We start from the raw sequence: 26917 nt of genomic DNA, 5'->3' as shown, positions 1-26917 counted from the left end.
TAGCTCCTTTTTCTTCTCCCACATCACGGATTCACAGCTACATTATTTCCTTCCTACATCACACCAATTCCACTGTTCTTGTACTCTTCTCTTGACCCCAGTTTTAAATATTCCATGTCTGTAGAAGTAAACACAAATACCCACCTTTGTCGGAAATGGAAATTTTGATGGCTCAGCCTTGCACGGTGTATGAATTGCTGTCAGAGGTGGTGGCCAGGAGTGAGTCATTTCCTATAGCACACAGTGTACAATGGGTCAGAATTATATTCTATAACAGATGACTCAATAGTAAATCCTAATCAACATGTAACTTATACAAGTTTTATCGAAACAGAACCTGATTGGAGAAAATGGGACTTAAATGCTCTGGGATTTAAAATGAAAAGATGTAATCTCATTGAAGCCTACAAATGCTGAAGGGGTTTGATAGTGTAGATAGAGATTTTCCATTGGTCAAGGAATATAAAATACAGAGGCACAGTTACAGGATAAGGGGCCAATCATTTAGGATTGAGATTAGGAGATATTTCTCCACTCAGGAGGGTTGTGAATCTTTGGAATATGCGGCCCCAGAGGGTTACGGATGGTCCATCATTGATATATTTAAGGCTGGGGCGGACAGATTTTTGGCCTAAGGGATATGAACAGCAAGCAGGACAATGGAGTTGAAGCTCAAGATCTGCATTGATCCCATTGAATAGAGTGAGCTGTGTTGACTTGCTCCTATTTCTTATGTTTTGTTCTGATAAAAGCTCAATCTGGGGCTTCAACTATCAACTACATTAAAAAGTTCACTTTTGCACACACATCCTAGTAACATTTTTCATTATAAAGTTTTAAACTCAGAAACTTAAAGGAGACTGATGTGGGTTCATCAAAGTACAATTACACCCTCCCACCAATTAGATCATAACAAGTCTACACAATCAATTTCCATTATAGATCTGGAAGGATCTGAAAACTGGGTTCCACCCTGGAAAGTACAATCTCCATCATTACTCACCATATCCGAATTGCTGAAAGCTACTCTCCTACTTTTCGGCACTGTATTGTTTGTGGAGGTTATAAATAGTCTTTTATCTTATGGTGGCTATACACGAATTGCATGAAGCTTTAAAGTAATTTTTTTTTTTAAAAGTACTTTGTGCAAAAGTGAATGAAGTACCCAAAATCCAGAAAATCCCCCAAACTGACATCGGCACAGATATGGGGTGATGCCTGTATAATGAGCCTTGAAGTAATGTACATATACGAGGAAAACAGTATTAACACTAAGTTAACAAAGCTTATTTTCAGGCCTTCTGCTTTTTCTGGTTTTACATTATTGAATCACTGCTGCTGTTCAGTTACAGAAAATTCAATTTCACAAAACGGGAAAAAATACCTACTGCCACTGTAAAGCAACAACAAACCATTTTACAAATTAGATCTCAGACATATTACTAACTGCACTCTCTGGGATTGCTTTTGCGAAACTGATGGCAAGCGTGGAATTCACGCGATCACCCTTGCACTTCAAAAGCAGAGAAACGCGTCGCCTGTATTACATTAAGCCATATAGACAAGGATTTGATTCCTGCTATGTGCTAAGTTAGGCAGCAGGGAAACACTAATTGCCCTTAGCACTGATGATAGAAAATATCAGCAAAGAGAACTACTCCTTATCACCAACTAGCGCACATGCATTTAAAGCGATTGTGAACACAGGACTGGTCTTGGTTATAATTAATCACACCATAAATCGAGCAATCTGTCGGGCAGTGACCCACAATATCAGATGTTTCCAGTACCTGTGATATTATACTGTAGCAGCACAATTGCCTTGAATAAGGCAGCACCTCTGATAAAGGAGGGAGTAAAGGGACAGAGGATAAAAATAAAAATGCCAGGAGTAAAGGTTAAAGATGTACTAATATCCATAATCATAATGGACATACCTTCAGAATCTCATCCACACAGCTGGCATCACCTGACACAGAAGACTGCAAATTGCAAAAAGAAATAAATGTAATTTTTCCTTACCAACAGAATATTTTATTTGATGGTTTCATGTATGCTGAATACTACTGACCTTGCAACCAAAGCATCAGAAACATCACCATTTTTATGTTGACTGGGGGAGCGCGTTGGAAGGTAGGTCTGCTGAGGAGCAGTGGAGGATCTTTAAGGAGATCTTTCTTGGTACTCAGCAGAAATTTATTCCGATGGTTAAAAAGGACCGTAGGAGGAGAGGTAATAAGCCGTGGATAACGAAGGAGGTGAAGGAAAGTGTTAAATTAAAAGCGGAGGCATTTAGAGTAGCTAAGAGTAGTGGGCGAGAAGAGGATTAGGAGAGGTTTAAATGTCAACAAAGATTGACAAAGAAGTTGATAAAGAAGGGTAGGAGAAACTATGAAGCTGGGCTAGCACTTAATGTAAAAAAGGATAGCAAGAGTTTTTATAAATATATAAAAAGAGGCTGGCTAGGGTGAACGTTGGACCCTTAGAGGATGAGAGGGGGGACTTAGTGGTAGGGGATGGGGAAATGGCTGAGGTCTTGAATAACTTTTTTGTTTCGGTCTTCACGGAGGAGGACGTGAATAATTTGCCGGGTGTTAGCGATGGAAAGGTGGTAGGACTGGAGGGTCTCGATGACATTATTGTTACTAGAGAGGCGGTGCTCAACAGACTGGAGGGACTGATTGTGGACAAGTCCCCAGGACCGGATGGAATGCATCCGAGGGTTCTGAAAGAAATGGCGGAGGTGATAGCGGATGCCTTGGTGGTTATTTTCCAAACGTCGCTGGATTCCGGGGAAGTGCCGGAAGATTGGAAAACGGCTTAAACGTTGTTTAAGAAGGGTGGCAGGCAAAAGGCAGGCAATTATAGGCCGGTTAGTTTAACATCTGTTGTAGGTAAAATGTTAGAATCCGTCATCAAGGAGGAAATAGCGAGGCATCTTGAGGGGAATTGCTTGATAGAGCAGACGCAGCACGGGTTCGTTAAGGGGAAAGTCGTGTCTGACAAATTTATTGGAGTTCTATGAGGATGTGTCTAGGGCGGTGGATATGGTCTTTCTTGATTTTCAGAAGGCGTTTGACAAGGTACCTCACAAGAGGTTATTGCAGAAGGTAAGGGGGCATGGAGTTAGGGGTAGGGTGTTAGCGTGGATAGAGGATTGGCTGTCAAGTAGGAAGCAGAGAGTGGGGGTTAATGGGTGCTATTCGGATTGGCGGTTGGTGACTAGTGGAGTGCCCAGGGGTCGGTGCTGGGGCCTCAGCTATTTACCATTTATATAGATGATCTGGAGGAGGGAACCGAGTGTATGGTGTCGAAATTTGCTGATGACACCAAGATTGGTGGAATGGCAAATTGCGCGGAGGGTGTGGAGAGTCTACAGAAGGATCTAGATAGGCTGGGCAAATGGGCCAGGAACTGGCAAATGGAATTCAATGTTGGCAAGTGCGAGGTGGTCCACTTTGGTAGGAATAATGGCAGGAAGGACTATTACTAATGTGGCGAAAAACTGCAGCAGGCGACGGTGCAGAGGGACCTCGGGGTCCTTGTGCATGAGTCGCAAAAACCCAGCCTGCAGGTGCAGCAGGTGGTCAGGAAGGCGAATGGGATGCTGGCCTTCATAGTGAGGGGGATTGAATATAAAAGTAGGGAGGTCTTGCTGCAGCTGTATAGGGCATTGGTGAGGCCGCAGCTGGAGTACTGTGTGCAGTTTTGGTCGCCACACTTACGCAAGGATATTTTGGCCTTGGAGGGAGTGCAGAGGAGGTTTACTAGGCTGATACCGGAGTTGAGGGGGTTGAGCTATGAGGAGAGGCTGAATAAACTAGGCTTGTACTCGTTAGAGTTTAGAAGAATGAGGGGAGATCTCATTGAGATGTATAAGATGATGAATGGGATGGATAGGATAGGATAGAGGTGGAGAGACTCTTCCCACTCAGAAAGGACAGTAGGACTAGGGGGCACAGCCTCAAGATAAAGGGGGGGCGGTTTAGAACGGAGTTGAGGAGGAACTTCTTCACTCAAAGGGTGGTGAATCTCTGGAATTCTCTGCCCGTTGAAGTGGTGGAGGCTGCCTTGCTAAATATTTTTAAGACGCGGGTTGATGGGTTTTTGATAAGCGAGGGGATTAAGGGTTATGGGGAGAGGGCGGGAATGTGGAACTGAGCCACGACAGATCAGCCATGATCTTATTGAATGGCGGGGCAAGCTCGAAGGGCTAGATAGCCTACTCCTGCTCCTATTTCTTATGTTCTTAACAAAATTAAACCAGATCCCATGTGAGTCGGACATCACTTATGCTTAAACGAGTGAACTAACAAATTAACAAAAAGGTACCTATCAGAAAGCATTCCATGAAAAAGCCAAAGACTCATTCAACAGCATTTTCTAAATACCACGGATCATAGCACCTCCTGGAATCAAAGCAACATGGAAATACATGTCTGGTGACGTACATTTTGAAGTTTCAGGAACCCAGTTTTTTTCCCTTTGCTGGAGCCCACAGTCAGCAAATTTTGAATTGCATTCATGCAAACATCATAAGCAGAAATTATTAACAAGCTTAACAGAATTCAAAATAGTTACCCACTCATAGGATGTAGGTTTCACTGGCAAGACCAACATATTTGGAAGGAGGAACTGAAGGCATTGTTGCTAAGTTTGCAGATGATACAAAGATATGTAGAGTGACAAGTAGTATTGAGGAAGCAGGGGGGCTGCAGAAGGACTTGGACAGGTTAGGAGAGTGGGCAAAGAAGTGGCAGATGGAATACAATGTGGAAAAGTGTGAGATTATGTACTTTGGAAGGAGGGATGGAGGCATAGACTACTTTCTAGATGGGAAAACGCTTAGGAAATCAGAAACACAAAATGAGTTGAGAGTAATTGTTCAAGATTCTCTTAAGGTTTACGTGCAGGTTCAGTCTGCAGTTAGGAAGGCAAATGCAATGTTAGCATTCATATCGAGAGGGCTACAATACAAGAATAGGGATGTACTTCTGAGACTGTTTAAGGCTCTGGGCAGACCCCACTTGGAGTATTGTGAGCAGTTTTAAGAACATAAGAAATATGAGGAGTAAGCCAGCTAGCCCTTCGAGCCTGCCCCGCCATTCAATAAGATCATCCAAGGATGGATGTGATGGCCTTGGAAAGGGTCCAGAGGAGGTTCACAAGAACGATCCCTAGAATGAAGAGCTTGTTGTATGAAGAACGGTTGAGGACTCGGTCAGTTCTCATTGGAGTTCAGAAAGATGAGGGTGATCTTACTGAAACTTACAGGATACTGCAAGGCCTGGATAGAGTAGACGTGGAGAGGATGTTTCCACTAGTAGGAAAAACTCAAACCAGAGGGCACAACCTCAGGCTAAAGGGATTATCCTTTAGAACGGAGATGAGAGGGCATTTCCACAGCCAGAGTAGCGAATCTGTGGAATCCTTTGCCACAGAAGGCTGTGGAGGCCAGGTCATTGACTGTCTTTAAGACGGAGATAGATAGGTTCTTGATGATAAGGGGGTCAGAGGTTGTGGGGATAAGGCAGGAGAATGAGGATGAGAAAAATATCAGCCATGATTGAATGGCAGAGCAGACTCGATGGGCTAAGTGGCCTAATTCTACTCCTATATGTTATGGTCATATGTTCCCTAATTGCTCTTGAACTAAGTGGTTTTGCTAGGCCACATCAGAGAGCCATTAGGTGCCAAATACATTATTATGTTCTTGGAGTCACATGGAAGCCAGACCAGTTAAACTTGGCAGATTTCCTGCCCTAAAGGACATTGGCTTTTACAACAATGATAGCTGTCATGGCCACCGTTACTGATACTAGATTTCAATTCCAGATTTCATTAATAGAAGTGAATTCCACCAGCTGTCATGATGGAATTTGAACCCAAATCCTCAGCGTAATAGATCGGACCTCTGGGTTGCTGGGTGAGTGACATTGCCACACACCACTGCCCTTTGTCATTGTGGCTGAATAGCTACTTAGTCTCCCAATTTATTCCTTACATACATAAAGTAAAACCTGCAGATAGCGAGAACTCAAAAGAATACAGGAAACATTCAAGTCAGGCACCATCAATAGAAAGGACAGAGAAACTGATATTCTGGGTGCAAACCAAATGCATAACTGAAATCATAGAATCCCTACTGTGCAGGAGGCAGCCATTCAGCCCATTGGATCTGCATGACTCAGAATCTTACCCAGGCTGGCCGCCCGATTGATCCTCTTAACCACGAATCCATCGTACCTTACAACCTGGAGCACTAACAGGCAATTTAGCATGGTAATCCATCTAACCTGCACATCTCTGGGGTGTGGGACAAGGACGAGGACACCAACGCTGACATGGGAGAACATACAAATGCTTCACGAACAGTAACCCAAGGCTAGAAATGAACCCAGGTCCCACGCTGAGGTAGCAGTGCTAACCACTCTGCCACCATGTCACCCCTTGAAATGTTAGCTATTCTGTTCTAACTGAAGGTACAGTCTAAAAGCACTTGCAACTTTATCAGCTTCTGTTTTGCCACTTTGCTTACCATATTTAAATATGAGCCCTTATTAGCTCTTTGATGGATGGCAGCACTTTTTGACAGCCCTTGTTTATTCCCGTAATACTGCCTGCCTGAGTATGTAATTTCAGAATTTTCATTCAAAACTGCCCAAATCAGTAATAATCAGTTTTCCTAAATTAGGTCAATTAAATAAACGATTACATAGTAAGTGGAGCACCTAATGCTAACTCACCCGCAATGACAATCTAACAATATATAGAGGTGAACAAAGATTAATTAGCTATTGTTTTGCAAATTTATTCACTGCAACATTACAGACCAGCACTTCCTCAGTCATTAGGCAGTTTTATGTAAAGCTGTCATTCCAGCTTTTCCAATCAAAGGTGTTTTTCACTTAAGCTGATTACTACTGCCAATCAGTAGCCAATGCGCTCAAAAACTAGTCTCAGGTTGGACAAGCTAGAAATAGCGGTAAAGTCAGGGCAAGAGTGACTGCAACCAAATGATGAAATGAATTAAACCGGAGAACTGCGGAATGGACAGCGGGAAAGGTGGCAGAGGTGGCGGAGGATAAGGGAGAGTTGGGAGTATAGGTGGGAGATGCGCAAGTTCAGAAGTTAGGGAGAGACGGGTGTCTGGATGGGCAAAAGAACGAGATGGGATGGGGGTGTGAGAGTGATAGGGCCTGAGGTAGAGAGAGAGAGGCAGACAGAACAAGTGAGCGAGAGCAAGACACACAATGTGCGCGCAGGAAAGAGTTTCTTTTGGCTGAATGTCTGTGAGAGTCTGATATGAGAATCCAGCTCTCCACAACACTCCTAATATTAAACTAATTTCTGGTTGGGGATGGAGTGTTAGACTAAAGGCCTACTATGTTAAATGAGTCATTGTTACAGAAACAACCCAGATAACATTCTTGATTAAAAAAAGAGAGCAAAAGCTTTTTGTTTTTAAAAAAAATCATTCAAGGCATCCCTAACACATGGTGTTGAGTTGCATTTATGAACCACTGCAGTCCACGTGGTGTGGGTACACCCACAAGAGTTCCAAGATTTTGACTCAGCAATCGTGAAGGAATGGCAATATATTTCCAAGTCAGAATGGTGAATATGGTATCCTAAACTGTATTAAAAGAAGCAGAGTACTTAAGGAATGAGGTCAGGTTGAACTTACATAAGACATTAGTTAGGCTTTTCATTCTGGAATACTGCATCGAGTTCTGGGGGCCATACTTGAGGAAGAATGTGAAGGCATTGGAGACAGTACAGAGGAGGTTCACAAAAATTATTCCAAGGATAAACAACCCTAGCTATGAGGATAGACTGGAGAGGTTGGGTTTGCTTTCATTGGAGAAAAGAGGGCTAAATTGAGAAGACTTGATAGTGGTACTCAAGATCCTCAGGGCATGGACAGAGTAAACAGCAAGCAACTGTTCCTATTTAAAAGATCAAAAACCAGAAGACAAGATGCAAAATAGCAGGCAAAAGGAGGAGAAGTGATGGGGAAAAAAACGTTTTGACTCAGTGGGTGGCTGGAATCCGAAATGGCCTTCCTAAAACGGTGGTGAAGGCACGTTCAATGTGATATTCAAAAAGGAATATCTGAAAAGAAATAATGTGCAAGGTTATGGGGATAAGGCAGGAGAGTGGGATTAGGTAGAATTTTTTTTTCATCAAATCAGCGCAGGCCTCTTTCTGCAGTGTAAAGCTTTTGAGATTGCCTGGCAGAAATGTTACTTGCCACTTGTCAGCTCAAGTCTGGATATTGTCCAGGTTTTGCTGCATTTGGACATGGACTGCTTCAGAATCTGGGTAGTTGCAAATAGTGCTTAGCACTGTGCAAACAGCAGCGAACATCTCCTCATGATCTTATGACGAAAGGAAGTTCATTAATGAAGCAGCTGAAGATGGTTGGGCCTCAGGCACTACCGTGAGGAGCTCCTGTTGTGATGTCCGAGAACAAATGATCGACCTCCAACAACCACAACCATCTTCCTTTATGCTAGGTATGACCCCCAGCTAATGGAAATTTTTCCCGATAGCCCAATTCCAGTTTTGCTCAGACTCCTTCCTATACTAGTCAGAGTGAAACTTCAAAGCGGAAGGTGTTCACTTTACAGATGAGACTGTCAGGTAGCTCCATGATCTAAGGGTCGTGCAAAGATTAAAAAGTGCATTCTGTCTCAGCAGGGACAATAAGGTAGCAGTAAAGTGCAGCTAAACTAACTCCTTCATGGCCTTAGATTTGTATTGAACTAATTGCAATTCTGTATTGTTCATAAAATCTGGATTTGAAGTTTTAAAACTACTTGAAGGAACTTGTGGTGTCACAAAATACCATTTTTTAAGGTCAGATAGATGGGTACATCAATTCAGTTACTTTAAAATTCAGTTCTTGAATTATTGGAAATCAAAATGAAACAATTTGCTTACCTCCACTTGTTGAGATGGGATTTTTAATTTTGAAAGATGTACTTTGTTGCCCGACTTCATTTCTGCCAGACTACTACCATGAGACTGGTTACCATAATGCTCGGAAGGAATCTTCGGTTCTAATGATTCATTAGGGGCTTGGTCCTGTCCATCCATAGGCCTTACATATGCAGTGGGTTTCTGTAACATGGAGTTGGGTTTGGACATCAATGCTGGAGTGAATGACTGCGAAGAATGTTGCCCACTAGCAGGAAATGTATGAACACGAGATGGAGAGTCCCAGGTAGCGTCCAGGTCTCGAGGAGATTTTGACCGATGCCGCTCCTTACTATGGTGGTCACTTCCTTGAGATCTGGAATGACTAGAACTTAAAGATGAAGAAACTGCAGGTGGTTTCGCTGGGCTGACCGAATGGGATTTTGAATGTTCAGATCCATGTTGGCCACTTCTCTTACGACTGCTGTATGAATCACGGTCGTGTCTCTGGCTACTGCTACTGCCACTACTGCTGCTGCCACCACTGAGTCTTTGGCTACTGCCATGGCTGCTTTGCAACCCTGAACTTGACCTCTTTTGTGACTGTGATGAAGTACCAGGAGCAGAAGTTGCTGGACCTACTGGAGTCCACTTACTATTTTGGTGAGATGTACCGTGTCTCTGATCACCAAAGAAAGCTTGGTCAGGTTTCTCATCTGTAGTTGATGGAACTGTCCCTTTGGGGGGTATGCATATAAGCTTTTCAAGAGATTTATCTCCTATGAAGTCTTTCATTTCATCATAATTTCCCAACATGCTCTGGATTCTGCTAGAAAGTTTATCTTCCGTTCTTCCCTGTTTTTTTGAAAACAAAAGTATATTAAAAGAGTAGAAAATTCAATTTTAAGTGTTCAGCCAATGGTGAATGCAACAATTGACAACTACAAAGCATAAAACAATAACTGTGCAAATCATGACAATCACAATCGTGGGTGAATTACATATACGCTTTTACAGGGCGTTCTGTTTCAATTACTGCTGTTGCATCGTTACATCATAAACTATCAAGGAGTCAGTGTGATTTCTAGCTGTACAACAAGAATGCAAAATTACACAACCAGGTGCAGCTCTAACAATATAACAGAATTGAATATTGGTACAACCACAGTGAAGAGCCAAAATATAGGGTGAACATTACCATGTAAAAATGCACTCAGAAAAACTGCGTAATCTGATCCCAGACCTCTTTTACTCCTAAAAGTAGGGCTTTTTCATATTGACTGCAACTTTCTTTGCTTATTATAAATTTGGACTACAATAATTTGTGCAATAAAGTTTATAGCAAAGTCAACTATCGTAGCACCTTCAAAAAACTCAGGTTTACAATCCTTAGTATTTATGAAACAACCAGGAAATTCAGATTATTTAGAGTAGACCACAGCATGCACACAAGACACTGAATAAAGTAGTAAACTACCCTGAGTATATATGATGCACACACTATTGTGAAAACTAAACGTATGTTGATTTTTGGTGAGCAGTGGCTCTTGACTGCAAGATATTGATTACCTTCAGAGGCAGAAAATACTCAATTATTTTCCTGAAACAAACCCACACAGAAAATAAAAGTACAGCATGTTCAGAAAGATTTAGCTTAAGCCCATCAAATGCATTTCACACAAGACTTCTGAAGCCAAGACTTTCCACTTGGTGCCTGTGGAATCCACAAAAATTGCCATATTTCTAAATAAATCATTAAATTAGAAACACCTTAGACTTGTAAATGTTTTTTCCCCCACACACACTCAAGGCTTATTTTCATTTATTCAGTTTCAAATTTGCAACTGCCATCTTTATAATATTTCCATTTTAGGACCACAAGAGAAAGGGTCAGGACACATGGCTTCCTGTCCTAACTAAGCTGCATGTTCAAGGATAATTATTAGCTTTGCTCACCCATATTTACTGTACCTGTACTTTATACGGCTCAGCAAACAGGGGGGAATTTCCAGCGAAAGTCTCTTCATTCTGAATTCCTTGATTTCTTCGTTCACGTTCTTTCATTCGTAGTACATTTCTATCTTCACGGTTCATGTTTCTGACAAGAAAGAAACAGTTGTGTTTTCAAAGAAATGTTGATGGCATGAGTCTAAAAGAGTTTTTTAAAAACCTGCGACTTTTGAGAAGGTCTGATTGGTGCCAAATGTTACATCACTAAGTGTGTTAAATTCATGTTTGGAAACAACTGCTGCCAGGTCCAGCTTTTTTTCTAGTTTCAGTGTCTGTTTTGCTGGTTGTCTAGCGTATTTCAATGCAAGTAAGTTGTTAATAAATGTAAATAAAATAGAGCACAGACATGAGTTAGCTGCTTTTGGTACGGTCTTACGTGGTCTATTCTGACATCAGGTTCAGGGCTTTCTCCAAACCAAGTTTTTACAATGAGGTCATTTGACAATGAGCACCCCCATTTAGGTAAAATAACAAAAGGCAAATTCGTAATGAAATGACGGCTGTTGGGAACAATGACTTTAAACGAACAGAAGCATTACCAATACATTTTCCAAATCAAACACTATGATTTGGAGACTTGCTAATTTCATTGTGACCTTCTAGTATAAGGTATGAGGACATTATAAAATTCAAATAAAATATGGGGATCATTGGTAAGATTAGCATTTATTGCCCATTCCTAATAATTCTGGAGGAAGTGGTTATGAGCTGTCTTCTTGAACAACTACAGCCCCTGTGCGGTATGTATACCAACTGTGCTGTTAGGATGGCAGTTCCAGGATTTTGACCCAATGACAGTGAAAGAATTGGGAGGGAACTTCCAGGTGGTGGTGTTCCCATGCATCTGCTGCCCATAGCCTTTTGGATGGTATTAATTATGGTTTTGGAATGTACCAAAGACTCTTGGTGAGCTCCTGGGTGCACCTTTTAGGTAGTACACACTGGTAGTACTGTGCGTCGGTGGTGAATTACTCACTGCAGGATTCCTAGCCTTTGCCCTGCTCTTGTAGCCATAGTATATGTTCAGTTCAGTTTCTGGCCATTGGTAACTGCCAAGGTGTCAATAGTGGGGGAATTCAGTGACGATAATGCTGTTGAATATCAAAGAGCGATGGTTAGATTCTCCCTTGTTGGATTCTCTGGCACTTGTGTGGCGGGAATCTTATTTGCTACTTGTCAGCCCAAGCCTAGATATTGTTTAGGTCTTACTGTATTTGGACAAGCACTGCTCGAGTATGAGTCACCGCGAATGGTGTCAAACATTATGCAATTACTGTTGAGTGAACATCCCTAATTTTGACCTTATGATGGAAGTAGTTGAAGATGGTTGGGTCTGGGACACTATACTGAGGAACCTCAGCAGTGATTTCCTGGAGTTGAGGTAGCTAACCTTCAATAATCACAGCCATCCTCCTTTGTGCCAGGTATGACTCTAACCAGCAGAGAGTTTTCCCACTGATTCCCACTAACTCCTGTTTTGCCAGGAGTCCTCAATGCCGCACTTCGTCAAACGTGGCCTTGATGTCAACAGCAGTTACTCTCACCACACCTCTGAAGTTCAATTCTTTTGTTCGTGATTGAACCAAGGCTGTAATGAGGTCAAAGGGTGAGTGGTCCTGAGTGTCAATGCGTGAGTTATTGCTAAGCTCATGGTGCTTGATAGCACGGGTTACAGATCAAAAACTCAAGGTGCGTAACAAAGTGAAACTAGATCCCAACTATTTTGGTAGTGAGGATAAGGTGTTTCACTCCAGAAACTGGTGATTCTGTTGACACACTAGGAAGCCTTTATCAAAGCAAGCTTTATTTATCAATACAGTTTAACTATAACCAACAGATTAGCTTAATGTTTACCAACTGGACAATATTTAAACATGACAATATACAATTCTTAACATATATTAGTTATACTAATAGATTCTGGAGTATACTGGCACTGGAAGGGGTGCAGAGGAGATTCACTAGATTGATTCTGGAGTTGAAAGAGTTGGCTTATGAAGAGAGACTGAGTAGACTGGGGTTATATTCATTGGAATTCAGAAGAATGAGGGGAGATTTTTTAGAAATATGTAAGATTGTGAAGGGCATAGATAAGATAGAAGCAGGGAAGTTCTTTCCACTGGCAGGTGAAACTAGAATGGGGGCATGGCCTCAAAGTAAGGGGGAGCAGAGTTAGGACTGAGTTGAGGAAGAACTTCTTCACTCAAAGGGTTGTGAATCTATGGAATTCCCTGCCCAGTAAAGCAGTTGAGGCTACCTCTGAGTGTTTGCCTTAAGGATAGATACATTTTTGAACAGTGAAGGAATTAAGGGTTATGGTGAGTGGGTGGATGAGTGAAGCTGAGTCCATGAAAAGATCAGCCATGATCTTAATAAATGGCGGAGCAGGCTCGAGGAGCCAGGTGGTCTACTCCGAAGTTCTTATGTTCTTATTAGTTCCAATTCAAGCAATATTCCTCTCAGACGTAAATCACCTCTTCAAAGTCAGTTCGTAACACACAGGCTTACATGCTTGTTCTTCTAAACAGTCCTACAGCTTTCGGTGGCACAGTGGTTAGCACTGCTGCCAAACAGTGCCAGTGACCTGGGGTCAATTCCGGCCTTGGGTTTAAGTTTATTTATTTATTGTCACAAGTAGGCTTACATTAATACTGCAATGAAGTTATTGTGAAAATCCCCTGGTTGCCACACTCAGACGCTTGTTTGGGTACACAAAGGGAGAATTTAGCATGGCCAATGCACCTGACAAGCATGTCTTTTGGATTGTGGGAGGAAACCAGTGCACCTGGAGGAAACCCACGTAGACACAGGGAGAACATGCAGACTCTGCACAGAGTGTCCCAAGCCGGGAATTGAACCTGGGTCCCTGGCCTCCTCCTGCACTGTAGGGATTCTGAGAATTCTATGAGATTAAGTGTTAGCACGTAATTATGCCACGAGTGAGAAATGGGTACCACCCATAGTTTTAGCAAAAACTGGTCCAATTTCTTACATGGTTCAAACTGAAGATGAGCTAATTTGCTAACACCATGCTAACCAAATGTCATTTCAGAATGATTTTGCAATCATCTTCAGAAGTACCAATTACCTCAGTCCCTAGTGTTGCAAATACTACAATGGAAAGCTTAGCTGAATCGGAGGCATCTGATGATTGTGTCTAAGCTCTATCATGCAAGAATGATGCAGAATTAGTTCCAAGAGAGTAAGTGTCTAGAGAAATTCCAAATCATACTTCTAGGGTCAAGGACAGCCAAATTATAGAGCATCACATACAACTAAAAAGAAATAGATGTCCTCCTAATCGACTTTCTTATTGACTCCATATAATGATTAATGGTGCATAGTACTGTGTCTATAGTACTATTGATCCTATGCATAACATCACAATAATTTATTGTCATGATCACCAAATTAAAGGGAGAGGGGTGTCATACCTAAGTGGGTTGCAGATTGCTTTAAGAGCTGATTGTATGATTTGATGGTGATGCCATCAGGGTGTTGCAAAGGCTTCTGTTTTGTTTGTACTCTGTACAGGAAGGACTTCAGAAATAAATGTTATTGTTAGTTTGAATCTACGTGTGCAAACTATGTATTCTTCTTTGTGTAAAACCTACAAACCCTAGCATAGTGTGGACATTACACTTCCAAACACATATTCACAGTGCCTAGTTGACCATGCCATCTTATGCATAATTGCATATCAAAGACTGATAAGGCCATCTGATTCATTGTACTATCCTCCACCTGCATCTTCTTCCATACCAACTCTGCTTTGTCATATATTCCTTCCTAAAAAACCCAATTCACTTGGATGAAGTTTCAAATTCCAAACTATTTCGTCCACTGTTCCCAGCCACATTTCATCAGCTACAGATTTGCTCAACCACACTCTCACCTTTGATGCCCTACTCCCTAATAAAACCACTACTTTCCTTACCTTGGTCATTGCTTCAAGTCCCAGAAACTGACCTGACATGACAGACAAGTGATTCAGTCATTCACTGCGGCTGGATCGTTTAAAACAATAAATACCCATTTGAAAGATTCTGTGAGAAGGAGACAGTATCCCTGGCTAACTAAGTTAAGGGTAGGTTCAAATTGAAAAGAAAAGGCATACAGTACTGTGAATATTAGTGTTAGGCCAGACAACTAGCAAAAATTTTAGAAATTGGCAAAGGATGAATAAAAAATTAGGAGAAATTAGAATACGAGAGTAAATGCAGAAGAAATAAAAACAAGCAGCAAGGGTTCTACAAGTATATAAAAAGGAGAATGCTCCTTGATCCATCACAGGTTGAGAGAGAAATTAATAGGAAATGGAAGAGGCTTCAAACAAGTACCTTCTATCTGTAAAGACATCAGTGAAAGGGAGAGGTGAACTTATCAGGAAAGAAAAGTAGTAGGAAAATAAAGGGACAGAGGTTGACCTGCATCCTAGGTTTCCTAGAAGAACTGACTGCAGAGATAATGGATGCATTGATTGTAATCTTCCAAAATCTCTCAATTCTGGATAGCTCCAAGCAGGTTAGAAAACTGTGAAGTTTTCAAGAAAGGAGGGAAACAAAACATTAAACTTTAGACCAGTTAACCTAACTTACACCATTGGGAAAATGTTAGAATCCATTAACATAGTCATAGCGGGACAATTAGAAAATCATATTCCGATCAAGCAATTAACATTTTATAAGACGGAAATCGTATTCGAGTTTACCCAGGTTCTACAAGTATATAGAAAGGTAGATAAAGGGGAACCAATACTTTGTGTAAATAGATTTCCAAAAGGCATTAAATATAGTGCCAAGAGTTGGAGGTAATATATTAGTATGGATAGAGGATTTGCTAACTAACAGTAAACAGCTGAATAAATGGGTCATTTTAGGTTGGCAATCTGTACCTAATAGGATGATACAGGGATCTGCGCTAGAGCCTTACAATCCATATTCATGATTTGAATGAAAAGAATGGATAGCAGCTAAATTTACCAAAGAGAAAACAGATTGTGACAAGGGCAGAGATTGCAAATGGACATAGATAGGTTAAGTGAATGAGCAAAAATATGGCAAATGGAGTATAACATGGGAAAATGGCAGAAATAGAAAAGCAAATTTTAGTTGAGACACTACAGAATACTGCAGTGTACAGGGATCTAAGTATCCTCACGCATGATTCACAAAAAGTTAGCACGTAGATATAACAAGTAATGATGAAGGCAAATAGGGCATTAATCTTTCTTGCAAGGGGATGGAGTAGGAAAGTCTTACTATAACCATACAAGACATTGGTGACCTCACACCTAGAGTTTTGCACACAATTTTGGATGTATTTGCATTACAGGCCATTCACAAATACTGAGGTTGATTCCTGGGCTTAAGGATGTCTCACGAGGAAAGAGTGGGTAGGTTAGGCCTATATTCATTGACATTTAGAAGAATTTGATGTGATCTTATTGACACATAAAAGATTCTGAGGGAGCATGATAGAATAAATGCTGACAGAATATTTCTCCTCACTGGGGGGGAATCTAGAACCAAGGACAAAGTATCAAAATAAGGAATCTTCCATTTAAGGTGGAGATGAGAAGGAATTTCTTTGCAGAGTTTGAAATTTTTTCCCTAGCAAGCAATGGGAACTGAGTCACTGAATATACTTGAAGCTGAGTCAGACAGATTTTGGATCCACAAATGAGTCACGGTTTTTTTGGGGGTGGAGGAGGAGGTCACAGGCAGGAAAGTGGAGTTAAAGCCACAATCAGGTGAGCCATAATCCAACCACATGGAGGGGTAGGTTTGGAGGGGTCAAATGGCCTCCTCCTGCTTTTATTAACGATATGTTAACAAGTCCTTTGCTCATCTGTTAAAACTGCTTACTGTTCCAGGATCATTCCAGCAAAGATAACCTCTGGCTTCTTTTCGCCCCTGCAACTCATCTTCTGAAATGTCTGTTCCAGCAACAAGTCAATTTCTTTGTCAGTAAAATGAAAACCACCTGATCAGCCAGTTCTGCCACATCCTTCCCTCCCACTAGTCTGTCTGCTAAACTTGCTCTGAAGCTCTCTTTGCTGTCCCCACTCTCGGTTCCCAACTACCATGCCAGCCCTGAATTGCACCTTTCTCTATTTCTTTACCAGCTACTTTCATGCCATTTCCAGACTCATCTTGCCCAGAAATTCCAATTTCTGCTCCCTTGACCCTACTCCACTGAATTGTTGGGTGCCTAATTTCATATCCTGAATTCAAGGGCAGCTGAAGTTAACATTTTTCTCTTTCTCAAACCTGCCATCATCACCTCTCATCACAAAAAAAACATTCTTGGCCCAAACGTGCTTACAAACCACTGGCCCATATCAAAATTCCACTTATTCCAAAGTCTTGGAACATATTGTTATCTCCCAACTCCAGGCTCATCTTTCCAAGAACTCCTATGTTGGTATCCTTCTTATTCTGTTCATCCAGTACTGAAACAGCTCTTTTAAAAATCACAAAATTACATCCTACCTGACGATGACACAAGTAGGCTTTTCCTCCTGGTCCTTCTCAGCATACCTGCAGCCTTTGACAAGCTGACCACATCATAGTCCTTTAATGCCTCATCACTGCTATCTAATTATATAAAGGTGAATGGGAGGCAAACAGAGGGTTAGGAACTGCATATAGACACAAGCTTGGTGGGTTGATGGGCCTGTTCCTGTGCTGCATTCTCTTTGATGTTAGCAAGGACGATTTTGCAGGATCAACTTGGCATGGTATGCTTTTGCTGTTTCCAGTATCTAGGTTGCATCCTGGGTTTCATATCTATTCATGATCTCTCTCCCCCCACCACTGCTATCATCAGCCCTTAACACTCAAGGTGACTACATTCATGTAACTTTGCCTTTTGAGTATCCCCAATTTTAATCACTCCACACTGGCTGCATCTTCAGTTGCTTCAGACCAAGGCTGCTGAGTTCCCTTCCCAAATCTCTCCATCTTGCTTTCCTTAGTCCCGAATCTTCTACAAACATACATCTTTGACCAAACTTATAGCCATCTGATAGATGACTCGTGGTCATACTTTGTTTGATAATGCCCTGTGAAGTGCCTTGGAATGTTTTATTAGATTATCACAGCACTTTAAAAGGAAGGTATTGTTTGTGCACAAGGCTGATGATAGTAAACCAAAGGAAAATTGCTGGTATAAGACCTGAATGTGCATTGTAAACTACTTGTACCCACAACTTTGTTGGGCATTTAAAACACAATGACCCAGGCCTGCAAACAAGTTACATCCCCAATATCTCAACTAAGAATGGTCCATGGTGCAGCTAGATCAATAAAATAGGAAAAGGAAACCAATTTCGAAGTGAACAGAATTTTGTGTTTCTTCCACTTGTGATGTTAGTGCACCTTTAAGAGATTTTTAAAAATTAACATTTGTGGCCTTAGGTGTTCATTGTTGGGAGGAGAAAAAAACCGTGGGCAGCTCAGAAAATTTCATTTTCAGTTTGTTTGGAGCTGCAGGTTTGAGTTTTTAGTTTTAGAAGGGACACAAGCTAAAAAGAAATGTTTTCCCTCCCTCTGTTGTTTTGAAAATTCTGTTGGTTAGCTAAAAACAAAAATTTGTTTTCCTTGAAGGGTGAAAACCTGCTGTTGTTGAGGACTGGACCAGAGTCTCTCCGGTGTTTTGGGAAACTGCTTGTCTTCAAAATGTTTGGAGTCTCAAGAGCATTTGATTGCCCAATTCGACTAAGAGCCTCAATCCTAGTATCACATGGGCATTAGTCTGAGCTGTGTTAAACCTGCAAAAAAGTGCATTTTGTCTATGGTGGTTTATTTTGATTGGGGCAACATATTCATTAAGGGTTATACATCATCATGATTATTTGTTTCTTGTTTGTAATTGTTAAAGTTCTTGCTAATTTTCTTATCATACATGTTAACTATATTCCTAAATAAACTTAGTTTGATAAGTTTCCTAATGGGTCGCCTGAATCATACCTGAAGTGAAACACCTTTTCTTCAGTGTTTACTAAGGAGAGGGGTCGTGTTTTTGAGGATGAGTACGTGATACAGGCTGATAGGATGGAAGAGGCAGACATTCTGAGGGAAGATATATTAGCAATTTTGAAAAACCTGAGGGTTGATAAGTCCCCTGGGCCAGATGGGATATATTCTAGGATACTTTGGGAGGCAAGGGATGAGATTGCAGAGCCTTTAGATTTGATCTTTGGGTCCTCACTGTCCACAGGGATTGTGCCAGAGGACTGGAGAGTGGCGGATGTTGTTCTTCTCTTCAAGAAAGGAAATAGGAATGATCCTGGTAATTATAGACCAAGTTAGTCTTACTTCAGTGGTCAGTAAGTTAATGGAAAGGGTCCTGAAAGATAGGATTTATGACCATTTGGAAAGATGCAGTTTAATCCGGGATAGTCAGCACAGTCTCGAGAGGTAAGTCCTGCCTCACAAATTTGATTGAATTCTTTGAGGAGGTAATTAAGTGTGTAGACAAAGGTAAAGCAGTTGACGTTGTATACGTGGATTTTAGTAAGGCGTTTGATGAGGTTCTCCATGATAGGCTCATGAACAAGGTAAGGAGGCATGGGATAGAAAGAAATTTGGCCGATTGGATAAGTAATTGGCTATCTCATAGAATGTAGTAAGAAGTTTCACAACACCAGGTTACAGTGCAACCAGTTTATTTGATAGTAATCTCACAAGCTTTCGGAAACGGTGATCCTTCGTCAGGTATGTGGAAGGTTCTGATCAGAGAAGGGCATATAAAGTCACACACAGTTTACAGAATACTGATTAGAATGCAAGTTTTTACAGCTAACCTGCTATTCAAGTCTTTTGCTCGACAGACTGGAGGGACTAGTTGTGGAGAAGTCCCCAGGACCGGATGGAATGCATCCAAGGGTTCTGAAAGAAATGGCGGAGGTGATAGTGGTTGCCTTGGTGGTTATTTTCCAAACGTCGCTGGATTCCAGGGAGGTGCCGGAAGATTGGAAAACGGCTAACGTTACGCCGTTGTTTAAGAAGGGTGGCAGGCAAAAGGCAGGGAATTATTGGCCGGTTAGTTTAACGTCTGTTGTAGGTAAAATGTTAGAATCCGTCATCAAGGAGGAAACAGTGAGGCATCTTGAGGGGAATTGCTTGATAGAGCAGACGCAGCACGGTTTTGTTAAGGGGAAGTCGTGTCTGACAAATTTATTGGAGTTCTAGGAGGATGTGTCTAGGGCGGTGGATAGAGGAGAGCCGGTGGATGTGGTCTTTTTTTGATTTTCAGAAGGCGTTTGACAAGGTACCTCACAAGAGGTTATTGCAGAAGGTAAGGGGGCATGGAGTTGGGGGTAGGGTGTTAGCGTGGATAGAGGATTGGTTGTCAAATAGGAGGCAGAGAGTGGAGGTTAATGGGTGCTATTCAGATTGGCGGTTGGTGACTAGTGGAGTGCCTCAGGGGTCGGTGCTGGGGCCTCAGCTATTTACCATTTATACAGATGACCTGGAGGAGGGAACCGAGTGTATGGTGTCGAAATTTGCGGATGACACCAAGATTGGTGGGACGGCAAATTGCGTGGAGGGTGTGGAGAGTCTGCAGAAGGATCTAGATAGGCTGGGCAAATGGGCCAGGAACTGGCAAATGGAATTTAATGTTGGCAAGTGCGAGGTGGTCCACTTTGGTAGGAATAATGATAGGAAGGACTATTACTTACGTGGCGAAAAACTGCAGCAGGCGACGGTGCAGAGGGACCTCGGGATCCTTGTGTATGAGTCGCAAAAACCCAGCCTGCAGGTGCAGCAGGTGGTCAGGAAGGCTAATGGGATGCTGGCCTTCATAGCGAGGGGGATTGAATATAAAAGTAGGGAGGTCTTGCTGCAGCTGTATAGGGCATTGGTGAGGCCGCAGCTGGAGTACTGTGTGCAGTTTTGGTCGCCGCACTTACGCAAGGATATTTTGGCCTTGGAGGGAGTGCAGAGGAGGTTTTCTAGGCTGATCTCGGAGTTGAGGGGGTTGAGCTATGAGGAGAGGCTGAATAAACTAGGCTTGTACTCGTTAGAGTTAAGAATGAGGGGAGATCTCATTGAGACGTATAAGATGATGAATGGGATGGATAGGATAGAGGTGGAGAGACTCTTCCCGCTCAGAAAGGACAGTAGACTAGGGGGCACAGCCTCAAGATAAAGGGGGGGGGCAGTTTAGAATGGAGTTGGGGATGAACTTCTTCACTCAAAGGGTGGTGAATCTCTGGAATTCTCTGCCCGTTGAAGTGGTGGAGGCTGCCTCGCTAAATATTTTTAAGACACGGGTTGATGGGTTTTTGATAAGCGAGGGGATTAAGGGTTATGGGGAGAGGGCGGAAATGTGGAACTGAGCCACGACAGATCAGCCATGATCTTACTGAATGGCAGGGCAGGCTTGAAGAGCTAGATGGCCTACTCCTGCTCCTATTTCTTATGTTCTTATGTTAAAGATGCAGACAATGTGAGTAGAAATAGCATTAGCACTGGTAATATGCCCCTCTCCTTAGTGAACACAAGGTGTTTCACTTCAGGTAAGTGTTCTCCAAGGCAGCCTTCATGACACATGACAGAGCAGAGTCGCTAAGCAGAAACTGATAGCCAAGTTCCGCACACATGAGCAGGGCCTCAACCGGGGTCTTGGGTTCATGACGCACTCTAACCCCCACGACTTGACTGGGCTTGTAAAATCTCACTTACTGTCTTGTCTGGAGACAATACACATCTCTGTAACCTATGCTTAATGCTATCTCCACTCACATTGTCTGCATCTTTAAGACTCGAGTAGCAGGTTAGCTGTAAAAACTTGCATTCTCATCAGTATTCTGTAAACTGAGAGAGACTTTATATGCCCTTCTCCGATCAGAACCTTCCACACACCTGACGAAGGAACACCGTTTCCGAAAGCTTGTGAGATTACTATCAAATAAGCTGGTGGACTCTAACCTGGTGTTATGAGACTTCTTACTGTGTTTACCCCAGTCCAATGCCAGCATCTCTACATCATGTCTCATAGAAGCCAGAGGGTGGTGGTGGAAGGAAAATTTTCAGACTGGAGGCCAGTTACCAGCTGTGTACCACAGGGATCAGTGCTGGGTCCTCTGCTATTTCTGATTTTTATCAATGATTTAGAAGAGGGTGAAGGGTGAGTTAGTAAATTTGCTGATGACACCAAGATTAGTGGAGTAGTGGATGAGGTGGAGGGCTCTTGCAGGCTGCAAAGAGACATTGATAGGATGCAGAGCTGGGCTGAAAGGTGGCAGAAAAGAGCCATGGGGTTATGCTGCAACTGTACCTGACATTGGTGAGACCACATTTGGAATATTGTGTTCAATTCTGTTCACTCATTATAAGGAGGGTGTGGAAGCATTGGTGAGAGTGCAGAGGAGATTTACCAGGATGCTGCCTGGTTTGGAGGTCTGATAAGGAAAGGTTGAGGGAGCTGGGGCTTTTCTCTTTAGAGCGGAGGAGAATGAGAGATTACTTAATAGAGGTTTATAAGATTAAGAAGGGGATAGGTAGAGTGGATGCGCAGAGACTATTTCCTCAGGTGGACGTAGCTGTTACTAGGGGGCATAGCTATAAGTTCGTGGTGGGAGATATAGGAGGGATGTCCAAGGTAGATTCTTCACTTAGAGTGGCTGGGGTGTGGAATACACTGCCTGCTGTGATAGTGGAGTCGAACACTTCAGGAACTTTCAAGCAATCACTGGATAGGCACATGGAGCACACCAGAATGACAGGGAGTGGGATAGCTTGATCTTGGATTTGGGCATAGCTCAGCACAACACTGAGGGCTGAAGGGCCTGTACTATGCTGTACTGTTCTATCTTTCTATTTCATGCTTATCCTAGCCAAATTCAAAACTTATGATTCAGGCAGGCTTTATAAAACACTTTGGAGTTTCTAACCTGAGTCATAACACACTAATCACAAAAAGAATAAATAATAAAGTTTATCTATCAAGTGTCATCTACCGTAGATAAGACTGAAAGATATGTGCACATATCTTTCAGTCCGTGAAAGAAGTATCCAGACTGGACAAATTGAGTAAAGTATGAAATGGCCAATCAGCCACAGTAAATACTGGCCATGTATGGATTTGACTGAATTATGTATAATGTAAGCATCTTGGTGCATATCTAAACTTACATCAAGGCAAGATATGTCACTTGCACATCACATGATGCCATTTAGACATTATTGCAGTCAGTAATTTAACAATCTTCAACTTTACACATGATGCAGCTTTATTCATTTTCCATCACTGTGCCTGTGATTGCCATCTCTGTGGACATCAGCCAAACAGCTGTTACATGCTTGTGATATTGGCAAACATTCTCACGATTAGCAATGGCACCTTGACTCTAACTTCATAAGAAAGCTGCATTAAGGAACAAGACTTCCATCATCGAATTTTGCAATGGTGCACAGTACCCCAATTGTGGTGGAAAATAACTGCTTTGCAAATTATAACAGTTTTATTTGCCAAGAAAGTTAAGGAAAAGAATCAGTATGAGGCAATGCCACATAAAGGTACAGAACAGGAAAGATTAACTTTGGTTCAATCGCATAGAGGATATAATTCATTCCAAACACCAACTAGTACAAAGGCAGCTCTCAAAAACACTCAGTGTCACTGTTAAGGAGATGGTAGCTTTGAGCTGGATGACATGTAGAAGTGAGGCAGACAAAAATTACAAATCCAGGATGCCAGGGAGCTTGGTGAGGGGGTAACACTTCTTGGAGAGGTATGCTACACTGCACCATTTTTGTTTCCTTTTTGGGATATGGGCATCACTGCAAGGCCAGCAGTTGTTGCACATCCCTTACTGCCCTTGAAACAGTGACAATGAGCCATCTTCTTGAACTGCTTCAGCCTGTGTAGGTACATCAGAGTGCTGTTAGAAAAAGGGTTCCAAGGTTTTATATTGAAACACTGAGGATAGGAGCAGGAGGTAGCCATTCAGCCCTTTGAGCTTGCTCTGCCATTCATCAGATTCGGCAGATGGACTTCAACTCAGATAAATGTGTAGTGGTCCATTCTGGCAGGACCAATGGGATGAAGGAATACAATATCAAGGGTAGGAGTCTTAGCTGTGTTGAAGAGCAGGGGGATCTTGGGGTCCGGGTCCATAGGACTCTTACAACTGCCTCGCAGGCGGAGGATGTGGTCAAGAAGGCGTATGGTGTACTGGCCTTCGTTAATCAAGGGATTGGGTTTAGGAGTCGGGAGGTAATGCTGCAACTTTATAAGACCCTGGTCAGACCCCACTTGGAGTACTGTGCGCAGTTCTGGTTGCCTCACTATAGGAAGGACGTGGAAGCTATTGAAAGGATGCAGAGGAGATTTACAAGGATGTTGCCTGGATTGGGAGGCATGCCTTATGAGGATAGGTTGAGGGAGCTGGGACTCTTCTCCCTGGAGAGACGAAGGTTGAGAGGCGACCTGATAGAGGTTTATAAGATGTTGAGAGGAATAGATAGGGTGGATTCTCAGAGGCTATTCCCCAGGGCTGAAATGGTCGCTATGAGAGGACACAGATTTAAGGTGCAGGGAAGCAAGTACAGAGGAGATGTTAGGGGTAAGTTTTTCACTCAGAGGGTGGTGAGTGAATGGAATTGGCTGCCGTCGGTGGTGGTGGAGGCGAACTCGTTGGGGTCTTTCAAAAGACTTCAGGATGAGTATATGGGATCTAATGGAATTGGGGGTTATAGATAGGTCTATGGCTTAGTAGGTATAGAAGTGATCGGTGCAACTTGTGGGCCGAAGGGCCTGTTTGTGCTGTAGTGTTCTACGTTCTATCACAATCACGACTGATCGTCCAACTCAATAGCCTAATCCAGCTTTCTCCCCATAACCTTGGGGCAAGTGCTATATCTAGTCACCTCTTGAATACATTCAATATTTTGGCATCAACTACTTTCTGTAGTAATGAATTTCACAGGCTCACCCACCTTTGGGTGCAGAAATGTCTCCTCACCTCCATCCTAAATGGTCTATCCTGTATCCTCAGACTGTGACCCCTGGGTCTGGACTCCCCCACCATCGGGAACATCCTTCCTGCATCGACCCAGTCTAGTCCTGTTAGAATTTTATTAGTCTCTATGAGACCCCCCCTCATTCATCTGAACTCCAGTGAAAACAATCCTAACCTCGTCAATCTCTCCTCATACATCAGTCCCGCCACCCCCCGGAATCAGCCTGGCTGCACTTGAAAGCAAGAACATCTTTCCTCAGAAAAGGAGAGCCCAAACTGCTTACAATACTCTAGGTGTGGCATCATCAAGGCCCTATATAATTGCAACAACACATTCTGCTCCTGTACTTGAAATCTCTCGCAATGAAGACCAACATACCATTTGCCTTCTTTACCACTTGCTGCACCTACATGCTTACCTTCTGGTCCCACTGCCCACTCCCCTCTCTCAATTTACAGCCAGTCAGGTACATAAGAACATAAGAAATAGGAGTAGGCCATCTAGCCCTTCGAGCCTGACCCGCCTTCAATAAGATCATGGCTGATCTGTCGTGGCTCAGTTCCACATTTCCGCCCTCTCCCCATAACCCTTAATCCCCTCTCTTATCAAAAACCCATCAACCCGCTTCTTAAAAATCTTTAGCGAGGCAGCCTCCACCACTTCAACGGGCAGAGAATTCCAGAGATTCACCACCCTTTGATTGAAGAAATTCTTCCTCAACTCCGTTCTAAACCGCCCCCCCTTTATCTTGAGGCTGTGCCCCCTAGTCCTACTGTCCTTTCTGAGCGGGAAGAGTCTCTCCACCTCTATCCTATCCATCCCATTCATCATCTTATACGTCTCAATGAGATCTCCCCTCATTCTTCTAAACTCTAACGAGTACAAGCCTAGTTTATTCAGTCTCTCCTCATAGCTCAACCCCCTCAACTCCGGCATCAGCCTAGTAAACCTCCTCTGCACTCCCGCCAAGGCCAAAATATCCTTGCGTAAGTACGGCGCCCAAAACTGCACACACTACTCCAGCTGCGGCCTCACCAATGCCCTATACAGCCGCAGCAAGACCTCCCTACTTTTATATTCAATCCCCCTCGCTATGAAGGCCAGCATCCCATTCGCCTTCCTGACCACCTGCTGCACCTGCAAGCTGGGTTTTTGCGACTCATGCACAAGGACCCCAAGGTCCCTCTGCACTGTCGCCTGCTGCAGTTTTTCGCCACATAAGTAATAATCCTTCCTACCATTATTCCTACCAAAGTGGGCCACCTCGCACTTGCAGGTAGTAATCTGCCTTCTTGTTTTTGCTTCCAAAGTGAATAACCTCACCTATATCCAAATTATACTGCATTTGCCATTGATTTGCCCACTCACCCAACCTGTCCAAATCATACTAAAGGATCCCTGAATCCTCGTCACAGTTCACCCTCCCACCCAACTTGGTATCATCTGCAAATTTAAAATTTTACATTTTGTTCCCTCATCCAAATCATTAATATACATGAGGTGAATACTGGGGACCCAGCAGTGATTCCTGTGGCACCCCATTAGTTACTGCATGCTAATTTGAAAAGAACACATTAATTCCTACTCTGTTTCCTCTCTGCTAATCAGTTTTCTATCCATTTCAATACACTTCCCAATCCCATGCGCTTTAATCTTGCACGATAATCACTTATCTCTTTGATCCAGCAACAGTGAAGGAACTGGATTACAGATTCAAGTCAGGATGATGTATGATTTCAAGGAAACCTTGCAAGTGGTGTTAATGTACAGAAAATGATTGTGCATTTTGTACGCTTAAGTCTACCATACACATATACCACCAGAGAGAGTTTAGAAGGTGAGTTTAGAAGTGTTTGAACAGCATATGCAGTTTTGATTCCAAATGTTTCTTCCCAAGAACTTCACAATACCGCTCCCATGTGTCTAATGCTCTGATCTTTCTCAGATATACAGGTCACAGGTTTGGAAGGTACTATCCATAGCACCTCAACAGTGCAGAAGAGGTCCAA

The 26917-nt window shown here is 42.6% G+C and overlaps 1 protein-coding gene across 6 annotated transcripts in view; it reads right to left on the bottom strand.

Moving 5' to 3' along the window:
• Positions 1-26917, bottom strand: part of aff4 (AF4/FMR2 family, member 4) — a 103816-nt gene that overhangs the window by 51352 nt on the left and 25547 nt on the right. For 5 of the 6 annotated variants that reach the window (XM_080201365.1, XM_080201366.1, XM_080201368.1 and 2 more), the window contains 4 exons: positions 10894-11020; positions 8947-9777; positions 1938-1982; positions 145-231 (listed from right to left, as the gene is read on the bottom strand). In XM_080201365.1, coding sequence (XP_080057491.1) covers positions 145-231; positions 1938-1982; positions 8947-9777; positions 10894-11020 — 1090 coding nt within the window. Of the gene's footprint in view, positions 1-144; positions 232-1937; positions 1983-8946; positions 9778-10878; positions 11021-26917 lie in introns of those variants that run through there. The other variant, XM_080201370.1, reaches the window with a different exon arrangement.

This window comes from Carcharhinus amblyrhynchos, chromosome 13, assembly GCF_965287045.1.
Source record: "Carcharhinus amblyrhynchos chromosome 13, sCarAmb.v2.hapA, whole genome shotgun sequence".
In the NCBI taxonomy this organism is placed as follows: Eukaryota; Metazoa; Chordata; class Chondrichthyes; order Carcharhiniformes; family Carcharhinidae; genus Carcharhinus; species Carcharhinus amblyrhynchos.
The sequence above is the reverse complement of the archived record's forward strand: the minus strand, read 5'-3'. Positions and strand labels throughout refer to the sequence as shown.